The 12,193-nt window shown below is 36.6% G+C and overlaps 1 protein-coding gene across 1 annotated transcript in view; it reads left to right on the top strand.

Moving 5' to 3' along the window:
• The first annotated feature begins 3,890 nt into the window (after window positions 1-3,890).
• Window positions 3,891-12,193, top strand: part of RASSF9 (Ras association domain family member 9) — a 48,668-nt gene continuing 40,365 nt past the window's right edge. The window contains exon 1 of the mRNA XM_072655511.1: window positions 3,891-4,341. Within this exon, the coding sequence (XP_072511612.1) occupies window positions 4,295-4,341 (47 nt within the window). The 5' untranslated portion in view covers window positions 3,891-4,294. The remainder of the gene's footprint in view (window positions 4,342-12,193) is intronic.

Here is a 12,193-nt window from a genome sequence, read left to right as displayed (position 1 = left end):
TGTTTCAAATCTTTAAAATTAGTGTACCTGCCTCATAGGGTGATTGTGAGGATAAAATATAATGACATAGGTAAAGTATTTTTCAAACTTTACATTGAAGAATTATATAAATGCTAGAAATAATTTCTATTACCTCAGTGGATTTTCTCAGCTCCAAGTCAACATGAAGAATATACTGCTCCAATTTTCTCTCCAAACTCTCCATTTCCAACACTCTAAGGTGTTTTTATTTTTGTTTTAGTTAAATCAACATTTTGTAGGAAAAGCTCTCTGATTGCTTCAGGGAAATAGCCTCTATCATGTGGAAAGAAACAGCATGAGCCAAAGCATAGAGTTGGGAGCGTTAAGACATAATAAATGGACAGAGAGTGGATTTGTGTTTTCTTTCTTGGAGTAGAAGGATAATGCGGGATGAGTTAGGCCATAGAATCACCAAATAGACAATAAAAATATACTCATGATAAGATAAGGAGTTTTGATTTTTGATTTTCATCCTTTCATGGAAGGCTTTGGTGGTGGTGGTGGTGGTGGTGGTGGTGGTGGTAGTGGTGTGACTCAATTAATGTTTAGGGAATATCAGTCTGATATTGGTGGTGTTCATTGGAGCGAGAAGAAGCTAGAGAAAAACAAGATAGGATTCCTCCATTTCTTGATCTGTAAAATCTGGAGTTGGGCGAGATTCAATTGGACGTACATTTATTAAGCCTCTACTATATACACAGTGCTGTGTTAGATACTGAGCATACAAAAATTGAAACACACATGCTTCTAACAAGAGTGGTTTTAAAACATAGACACAGATAAGTAAATAGAATACAGTTTGAGGAAGGAGGCAGGGTGGGGATGGGGGAACAAGGAAAAGAAGATCAGATTCTGAAAACTGAGGGAGTCTATTAGCATATTTAATTCATGGTGGATGGCTTTATCATAGAGATTTTTTTTTGACACCTGGAAATGATGAATACTGGAATCAACAGTTCCCCCCACCTCCCCTGAATTACATCAGATATAGAGTGAGTGTCTCTCTACATAGATCAACTGAAAAGGAAGAGCACCACTTAATAGTTTACAATAATGCATATTTATCATGAAGCTTGTCATCAGTAGTACTGTTGGGACATTTTATATGAGGAATAACATAATAAGTGAGTTTCCCGTTTGTGCTAACTTGAAAAAACCACATAAAATCCTGCTAATCAAGATGGAAAGTTGTTTCTTCTTTTGTAATTCTGTCTCTTCCAATGTAAAAATGAACCACCCTGGCCCATTCATATAAGCTGGCAATGTGAGTGAATAAGGGAAATGCTGGACTCTAAAATTCTTTAGCAATAGATGATGGCTGTATATAAAATATACCTCTGGAGATATGATATATAGTTTGTGCATTTGCCTGACAGCTTTCCAGCACATTTTAAATCTGTTGTGATAGACTTGTAAGTAAGTGGAGAATTGAAACCTAAACCTTATACAGTCTAATTTATGGGACAAAAAAAAAAAAAGAAAAAGGAAAAAGTATAGCAGCATAGCATCACAGCTCTAGGACTAGGATTTCAAGGCCAATGAGTCCAATCCCTACCCCACCCTTGACTATGAGTAGATAAACTGAAATTCAGGGAAAAGTGATTATGCAGGCATTATGCAAGTAATGAGCTGTTCAAGACAGGATTCAGACTGGTGAATTCTGTCTCCCAATCTGTCTACTGCACATAAGCACATTTATTACACTTTATATACCTAACTATAATATGGGTATATACATGTACCCATACATATTGTGGCCTAGTAGAAAGTATACTGAACCTGTAGTCAGGAAATCCTGCCTCCAACTCTACCTGTGTGAACTTGGAAATAACCTTTAAACTTTTTCAAATTCATATCATCTAATAGAGATAATATATGTTGCCAAGTCCAAGGTGGTTATGTGTGAGCAAATTATAAATTTGGCACATATGGATGCCAATGGTTATTATTTTAATAAAATCATTAGTCATTTGTAATTTGAGTGTTCTCATTCTTTTTGTGGGACATAATGGCAATTGATACAGTTAAAATACAAAACAGTTAGGCAACCAGCATCTCTTCAAAGGCTTGAAGCAAGAGGAATATCTGAAAGGTAATACAAGACAGGGCAGAGCAATATTCCACATTCGGATCCATTTGTGGCTATCTTAGCAAAGGGGGAAAGAAAAAATGCAATTTATTTAATTTCCTTCTTAGTGAAAAGCTTTTACTAGTTGGGAGGAGGGATAAATGTTCTTTCTAAAGGGTCCCTATGAAATCAGCTGTACTTTAGAGGGGACTCCTGACTATTTAGCATTTTCAAGAGAGAGGAGAGAAACAATGTTTTTTCCTGTGCCCCTGCAGTGTCATGCAAAGCTCAGCAAATAGTTTGCATCACCAACCACAGTAAAGGAAGAATACGAGAATGAAATTATAGTAATTTCTTTGTCACTGTTCCAAGGGAAATGAAGGGATAAGGGAGGGAGCTGGGCTTCCTAGAGCCCCCAGCCTTGGGATGAATCACACCTGGTTACTCACTTCAGAATCCTGCCTGTCTGAAGTGAAAGCTGGAGATCAGAAGTAGGGGATGCAGAAGCGGGAGGTGGATGCAGGACATCCTCCTGGTTGGAGTAGGAAAAAGGACCCCAATTGGGAAAATTCTGTTGGGCACCTGACTTAATTTCATTTCAGGAGCAGCTCCTGTTCTCTGTTACCTGAATACCTACCCCACACCCACCCAACAGATGCTCCTATCCAATCATTATTTTTGCAATATTCTAGCCCCAGGCTTTACATGAAATGACATGAAAGCACCTCCCTCCAACCTCCATCTCATTTCCTCAATCGCATCAAATACATCTAAAGTATTTTCCTTTCTACTTCCTATTTCAATTTAGAAGATCATAGATCCTGAACTACAAAGTACCTGTAGGCAGGCTAGTTAAATATGTCCTCTTTACCAAAAGAGAGCTATGCCTTAGGACAATTAAGGGACTTCTTAGAGGTCACTCAGCAAGTCTCAGATGAAGAATTTGAATCCATATCTGTCTTGAAACCAGTGCTCTTTGTCCCCATCCCTTGTGGGTATATGGGGGTGGTGACAGTATAGGAAAGGGGAGAAAACGGGAGCTGATCTGAGTGTGGGGAATTCTCTAAGTCAGGTGTCCAACAGAATTTTCCTGATTAGGGTATTTTTTTATATGTCATCTTGAAGATGTGCTACCACCCCTTTTTCAAGTAAAAATAATCTATGGATAAGCTTTGCTTGGCTACCCATGTCTTGAGACCAACCCTAAATCCCAGATTGCAGATACCACCCTAGTTGTGTGCCCTTGATGGATTGCACCCAATTCTCCATCACCCCCAAGGATCTTCTTTCTTTCATGCCACCAAAACTTTTCATTCTGACCTTCCAACCACAACCACTCTCTATAAATACCTAAAAACAGGTCAGACAGACACTAATGGCTTTGGAACACAAGACTCACTCAAAGGTATTTCCTTCTAAAAGGAAAAGGGAACTTTGACTTCAACTAGATATGATTGCATAGTCTCCCTGCCCCCCTCCCTCCTGCTAGTACTGTTTGGCTGACATCTTTAAAAGCCCCCCACCCCCTGGCAGGGGGATTACTGTTAAAAACCAGAAATAGTAGGCAAAGGGTGTTTTTCCCAGCACTCATCAGATCTGCTGAACAAGATCAGGTTACTTTTCATAGACTTGGGTCAGGATGTTGGGAGTAAAGGGGGGGTTGTAACAGGGGGAAGTCTCTTTAATCCTTTTATGTGTGTTCAGTTCAATTGGTGGGGTGGGGGCGGGGAATAAAGGGAGAAAAGAGAAAGTTTCCATCTTCAGGGAAGTCTCCATTCCATGCCCATTATGTTCCCATGGCAGGTCTTGAAGTTGAGTAAGTCTGCAAATAACTTAAAAACACAATAGAAGGGCTTCCCTCCACCCCCATCCCTATTTTTTTTTCTTTTCCTGCTTATAAATGCCTTCCTCGAGACTGAAGCTGGGCAGGACTCCAAAGGAGAAACAGCACCAACAAGCAGCTAGTTGATCAAAGTTAAGCTGCCAATTGCACAACTTTGAGCAACCCTCCTGGCTGGGCTGTTAAGGAGCTGAATCAACCTAGGGAGATCTGAGAAGGAGTGGGGGGAAGAAGGAGACTTTCACATACACACACACACACATATGCACAAACAAACACACAAACACACACCCCAATACCTCTAGACAGACAGACAACACCCCAGCTTCCTTTGGAACTGATGTTCTTAACTTGCTCCAGAGATCATGGCTCCCTTTGGAAGAAACTTGCTAAAGACTCGGCATAAAAACAGGTAAAGCATTTGTGTGTATGTGTAACTTTTTTTTAATCCTCTCTCTCTCTCTCTCCCCCCCCCCCTCCCTTTTTCCCTTTCTCCCTCTCTCCTTCAGTTTTCCTTTCTGGAGAGAAAAGCTGCTGGGGAACCAAAAAACAAAACAAAACAAAAAAACCTTAGCCAACAAGACAAAACTTTAGCTTACTCAAAACTTACAACATGAGGAGAATGCTGTTGGAATATTTTGATCAAAGGAGACTAAACTAGAAGTTGAGAAAGAGTAGAGAAAGGTGTAGTGTTTTCTATTCTCCTCTCCTTTCCTCCTTGTCCATTTGTCTATCCAGTATGCTTTCTCTTCCTCCCCACCTATTATCCCTTCACCTGTGTCTCAACAGGACATTTTAATGAGTGAACTTAAAAATCTACTCATTTGTTCCCAAAGATGCTGAGATGGATTATGCCCAGGCAAAAATCTAAATTGGAGCTTTCTCAGGTTGGAATTTTGATGCAAATACAGTACAGGGATCATAATAATTAATGAACCACTGATCAAATGAACCACTGCTTTATAAAATCTATTATAAAATCTTTTTTTAGGATCTAATGAGTGAGACCATCTTAAAACTTGAGCAGGAAGGGTTTTCCTAATGGAGAATGTACGTGTAGGTAGATTTTGCTTGTATGGACTGAATCTTTGAGTTTTTAGAACTTTCTATGTGGATGGTGGGAACTAGTTGTCTGCATGATTTTTCTTTCTACTCTCTTACCTTTGATTTGCTTTGCTATTTCCAGTCTATCATGTAAAAGGTGGAAATCTAGTTTAAAAATGGGTGTGTGTATACTTTGAGCTGGAATGCTTGTATCAGTATCTATTAAAGTGCTTTCCCTTAGATGTTCACTTTTTTAAGCTAGAAAAAAAAAATCTCAGGATAATTTTAGATACAGGTTTTATTTTTTGAAAGTATTTACTTTGGCATGGGCACCTTTCCACTACTTTTCTTCCAATCGTACCTGCTTCTACATGTCACCATTTACTTAGTGTAAATTTAGAAAGCACACAATTATATGGTAGGAAATAGTGTAATTATTTTTAAGTGTCTCTTTGGAATTATGGACTGATAAAATGTTAATGCATATTTCCAACCTTTGATTTCCAAACTGGAAAATGTAGTTCTTTGAATAATTCTGCCCAATGATTCTAACTCTACTACTCTTTCTGTTAACTGAAATTCTCTAAACAAAGCACATCCCTCAAAGGAAAAAGGAATAAAAAAAGACTTCAGCTTTTAAAATGTCTCCACCATCTTTTAACAGGAATGTGAGTTTCCTAGTAATTAAACAAATCTTTATCTATTCATTAACCAAGACAATAAAGTGCTTTGAACAAGGTTTAATCTTGTTAATGGTTATTCTTATAATTAACTTATTGTGTTAATCATGGTAATGTGTAAGAAAAATTCATACAAAGAAAAACCATGATTGTTTTTACAAAGTTATAGTACTCAGTAGGCATTCTATTTATATTAAATACTATCAAATTATATTGAAGTCATTTGTAGACAAATTCACTAATTCCAAACTTAGTCAAAGTTTAGAAAAGCATCTCTATATACTCCCAGTCAAACCTATTCACTCAGGTTCATTCTTCATTCTTATTATATCAGTGCTAATACTAGACCAACTATTTTGTAAGCATGTAAACCCGCTTCCGTTGAAAAAGTCAGTCCACAAACGTCTTCAAAGATGAAATTTCTCAATGCATAGCAATGATGAAAAGGTCAAAGTCCATCACAAAATAGGGAGATTTCATCTTGGAGTGTTTGTCTGAGAAATTGAAAAGTCCCTCCTGATGGAGATGCTTTGTCAGGGATGCAGGATTACTGACTGGGATATTGACAATGGTGGGATATTGACAATATGTGGAAATTTGCTGTACTAAGACAAAGGTTGGTTTTCCTTTGAAGATTTTTTGTGTATGATATATTTTAAAGTAGCAAAACCATAGCATGTCTGGGGTTCATGTGAAGAGATCAATATTCTGATCTTTCAAACTGAGAATGATGAGTATGCCACATAGGCACAGTTCTGTAATCTACCAATAATGATCCTTGCCTTTCCTAAATAGTTAGTATTATAAGAAATTACTTTCATGGATTATAGAGGGGAAACTGCTGGTGAGATGGACCTGATTGAGTTTATCTGCTGATTGTTCCTGGGTTCTTGTGTGGTTTTTCTTTTGGCTTTGTGAGCAATTTTTTTGCTGCAGATAGAAATCAGAGACTATTCATAAAATGAAGATTGCAGAGGGAGGGAAAAAAGGAAACATCTTCCTTTCTACAATAGGCAAATTTGAATAAAAAATAGATTAATTATACAATAACTGATTTGGGTTAACTAATTCATAGTAGTATAATTAACTAAGTAATGATAGTAAATAGTGAGACCTAACCTGACTGCTGATGAGTACATACCATTTTTCAGATATGGGTTTTTTTTATTTTTTACTGGATCTATATTTTCATTAGGGCTGCTAGGTGGCGCAATGTATCTAGTGTTAGTCAAGAAGACTCATCTTCCTGAGTTCAAATCTGACTTCAGACACTTACTAGCTTTATGACTCTGGGCAAGTCACTTAACACTGTTTTCCTCCATTTCCTCATCTGTAAAATGAGCTGAAGGAGGAAATGGCAAACCACTCAAGTATCTTTGCCCCCTAAAATAAATAAGGAGATAAATAAATAACATGTGATCATATAGAGTCAGATACAAATAGAAAATGCATTGCATACATTGTTGTATTAAATGCTTAGAAGACCTTAAGAAAATGTACGTGCACTGAGATATCTATGTTAAAAAAAAAAAAGTAAATTGAAAGGAGAGCTGAAACATTGTTGTTTCATTATTAGCAAGAAAAAGGACAGGAGGGGAGATGAAGAGTGGATAGGGAGAAGGAGGGGAAGAATGAGGGGGATGAGAATAGTAGATGTGGTACTAGAGATTTTAATGCGCACTATACGTTTCAGACTTCTGCCTTCCATGAGTATATTTTTCACTTTTGTTTCCTTTAGAAGAGTATTAACGACATTTCACAGGGGATAAAAAACCTAAATGTTCTGAAAAGAGTACATGGAAAATGAGTTTATTGAATGAAGGTAGTGAAGTAAGTGAGACTTCTGAATTTTTGGTAATAAAGGACTGGGATTTTGGAAGCCTAAAAAAGACTTGTACTTTGTAGAATGTGGTAAGAATATAAAGGCTATTTTATTAGCTATGTGCAAGGTGAGCTTAGTTCTTAACACAAAGAAGCTAATGTTTCATAAAGTATCAATGAGGTTTGATACTTAATATCATTAGAAGCCTAAAGGGGCACAAAGAATTCAATGAATCTGGAAACAAGAGTAACCATTTAATACAAGCAGGCAAGCCTTTTTTTCTTTCCCTTTTCAGTCACATCAGGTCAAGAGTTTGGGGACAAAATATAGAGAAATCTTCAATTCTTTGAAATATCATTGTGTTGAATAAACTCTTCACAGTATCCATTTTTAAGAATTAAATCACCTTGATAATGAATGTTAACCTTTCTTTTAGTTGAAAAGTCTTTTAAGCTGGCTTTAAAAAAAATTTCACTAGCTTTTGATTGTTTCAGTTGCAAAATAATTTAGCAATAGAATGTATAAACTGGAAAGTTGTAATTAAATAGTACTTCAAGCAAGGCAGCATATGACAGGAAGAAGGGGAAAGGAGGTGAGAAATGCTTTTTTTTTTTCATTCACACTAAGGGAAAGGGAAGGAGAAAGGGAGAGAGGGAGGGAGGAAGAGAGAGAGAGAGATCCACTCTCCACTTGTGTAACTAAGAATCCTCCCTAAGAGGATGAGTGTGAATTTTATAGTATCTCTTTGGTCTGATGAGATGTATACTTTGCTTTAGCTAGGAAACGATAAAATGCTCTGTGACTGAATCCCAAAATTGCTATGGATTTCCATAAGCAGATCTCAGGTTACAGTCAAGAATAAAGAAGACAGAGAGGTTGGAGTTCTCCTTTCCAGTAAATTAATCAAGTACCTAAAGAACAATAATACACTTCCTGAAGGCTTTCCACCCCCTGTTTGAGGTAGTTGGGTGGTTTCTATGACTGTAAATACAGTGAGCAACAGAAAACTGGACATTTAATCAGGGAAGGGATGGAGTTGCCACAATATACCAACAGACATTTTTGGGTTTTTACCTAACAGATTTTCAAAATGGCATCTGTAAAAGACAATTACACATTTAGATTAGAATTTTTACAATAAAATACTATTTTTAAAAGATTATTCTCAGTATCATTCATCAGCTCTTTAAAATGTATATTAATGTATATTTAGATATATATCAATATCTATATCCATATCTACATGCCTACATCTCTATGTCTGTCTGTCTACATAGCTTTATCTGTATATCTATGTCCTTATCAGTATTTATGTCTGCTTCTGTCTCTTTGTTTCTGTATCTAGTCAGAGTGTCAGTAAACATTTAAGCACTTACTATGTGCTATGAACTGTGCTAAGCTCTGATGATACAAAATATGTTTCCTACTTTCAAGGACCTCACAATCTAATCTAAAAGATATCTGTTTCTATGTCTATGTCTATATCCATCTCTCCACATGTCTAGAATATTAGATTGCCACTACAAAAGGAACTACAATTGCTGAAAAACCGGGCCATGGTCAACTCATTAAATGGGTTCCTCTAGCACTTTAACCATAACTGCCAGCATACCATTTAAAGGAGCTAGTACTAACTTTACAATATTAAGTAAAAGTTAAGAAGGTCTTTCTTGCATTTAGGGAAGACTCCCTGTGGACAAACTCTTAGAAAGACCTGAATAAAAGTCCTCTAGGATAGGCAGGCATAGATGGGCCCTGATCTACATCACCAGAAGGAAAATCTAGGTGGATGATATCACAGACCAATCGGAATATTTGAAAATACTTTATGACCTTTGGAAAATCACTTTGCCTAGCTGGATTTTAGTTCTCTCATTTTTTAAATGACCCGTTGAGCTAGACGGTCTTAGAGGTCACTTCCAGCTTTAGAGATATGATCAAACTCTAACCCTACATGCTATACATCTCATTGATCCTAGAAGCCTATGATATTAATAACAATGGCTGGCATTTCCATAGCACTTTAAGATTTCCAAAGAATTTTTACACATCTTCCTAGAAATCAAACCATTATTGATATCTAAATTACATAAATCTCTCTAATAAACCTCAGAAATCATGCAATAGCAGATCTCAGTGTATATGATAATTAACGTAGGTACAAAATGGTGAGATTTGATTTTAGATGCATTTAGAAGCAATGAATATGACAATACAATATTAGAATGCTGACAACTGTTGGAATGTTCTAATCATAATTCTATTGTTTTGTTCCTGGGGTCTTGGGTGAATCATTTCAATTGTCGAGGCTTCAGTTGCAGTTGCTGTTGCTGTTTTTACCTTAAAACAAGAGAGTGAGATTAGTTAACTTTTAACTTTCCTTCCAGAGGTAAATCCTGGGATTCTAGAATTAATCAAATATATTAATCATGAGTATTATAACATATTAATATTTTCCTAAGATTTTAACCCTCAATTCTGTGTATTCACCTTGCATTACCTGCACAGAATCCTTATCATATAGAAATAGATTATGTATTTGTAACATCAAATAACTACCATGGCTCTATTGCCAAATAATTGTTGTCTAGCCAAATAAATTACTCTTTTTAAAGGATAACTAATAAATCATAGTTTTTAAAGACCATCTTATCCTAACAATGCCACAAAATTTTTCCTATCTCATTAGAGTGTTTGGGATTAAAATTTCCCTCCTGTGGCCACTGACAAAAAAATTCATTGGCTAAGGATCAGCTTGCTAGTAAGAAACCTCTATGATGTTAGCTAGACTGATAGGAGACTCATTCTGTCTCAGGGACCATACTAAAGGATTTTCCAGCTTGATAGGACCTGTCTAAGCCTGCAGTCTACTGACATAACCATTGGGAAAGCTAACCATAATATATGGCAGGAACCATACTATAATATATAAGGTCCAATTTTCCCTCAGTTCAAGGTCAGAAGCCATCAAATAGACTTCCCACATGCACCCTCCCATCCCTTGTGTGTGTGTTGTGTGTGTGTGAGTGTATGTGTTGGTGATGATGGCAGTATTTACTTTATATTCATGGGCATGATAGTGAGCTGCCTGTACAAAGATGATTATGAATCATAGATTCAGAAGTACTCTATTCCAACTCCTTCATTTTTGTTGATGAGACTAATGAGGCTCAAAGAGGTAAAAATAGTTGCCCAAGGACACATAGGCAATACCAAGTGACATGGTTGGGATTTGAACCAAATTTTCCAGATCTCAGTACCATGTTTTTGTTTGTTTGTTTTTTGGTGGGGGATTTAACTGTATCTTAGCCACGGACACCTTAAAATACATTTAGCTCTTTCTACTAATTAATAGTAGTAAGATTTTCCTATTCCATTAAAATACATTAATTCCATTAAAATTATATTAACAGTACAGCATGCTATAAGCTTTTGGAGATATGTTAACCAGCTAACAAACTGCTCTTTATTCAACAGGAGAAAAAAGAGACTCCAGACATTGGATTTTTTTTCCCCATAAGATATTTTTGCAATGGCAAGAGAAAGGGAAGAAGACCCCTAGCACCTTGGGTAGGACATGTACGAGAATGACACATAGATTAAGTAGCCACATAGATTTGGTAGGGACTTTATTAGAGAGAAGAATGAAGGTATTATGATAAGTGGTAATAGAACTTAGTGGTATCAAGTCCCTCTCTGTCGTCAAGAGGTTAAATAAACTTGATCACCAGGAACATTGACAATTATATTAGTGTGTTTACATTTTAATAATGTAATAATGGCTTTTAATAATGACTTAAAAATCAAGCAACTCCCAAGCTGCAGGTTAATTTTGATATATATGTACCTCTAAGCAGTAAATTATGGGGATCTCTACCCTAATTCCACACCCTATTCCACCTACCCCCTCCCCCACAGTATCTAATAACTTATTCAGTTGTAATTAGACAACAGATTATTTTTTTACCACCCAATAAAAGCAGTATCCACTTTAGTATGTTCATATAGATCAAACATGATTTTTCTTAAAATTTAGAACAGATGATGTCCACCAGTTAGATCAATATATTCCCCCTAAATATCGTAAGGGTGTGTGTGTTTGTGTGAGTGTGTGTGCATGTCCATATTTTTTTTTTTAATAAACCAGATAACATGTAACAGAATTTAGAATAAAAACACTCAGATTGACATTTAAACTCCATGAGGTAGTTATACCCTCAATGATGCACATTACAGTCCATCTATGGCTGCTCATTCTATGTCACTCTTGTACATGTCCTACCCAAGGTGCTAGGGGCCTTCCTCCTTTTCTCTTGCCATTGCAAAAACATCTTATAGGAAAAATAAATCCAAAATGTCTGGAGTCTTTTTTTTCTCCTGTTGAAAAAAGAGCAGTTTGTTAGCTGGTTAACATATCTCCAAAAGCTTATAGCATGCTGTATTGTTCATATATTTTTTAGTGGAATTAATGTATATTTCATGGAATGGGAAAATCTTTCCCATCCATTAAAAGGCCTATGTGACCTCCTTAAGTCCCATGTAAGCATGGGTTACATGAGTTTGAGTCACACGAAGGCTGTGGTGAGAGAAGCTTGCTGAAAGGGTGGAACAGGAAGAGGCAGAGCTGGAGCAGAGCTGAGAGGAATTTAGGAAGACTAGTCAGAGCTGGGAATGGCAGAGAAAGCAGTTAGCTAACTGTGAGGGAGAGAAGGGGATTT

The sequence above is a fragment of the Notamacropus eugenii genome, chromosome 3 (genome assembly GCF_028372415.1).
Source record: "Notamacropus eugenii isolate mMacEug1 chromosome 3, mMacEug1.pri_v2, whole genome shotgun sequence".
Classification (NCBI taxonomy): Eukaryota; Metazoa; Chordata; class Mammalia; order Diprotodontia; family Macropodidae; genus Notamacropus; species Notamacropus eugenii.
The sequence above is the reverse complement of the archived record's forward strand: the minus strand, read 5'-3'. Positions and strand labels throughout refer to the sequence as shown.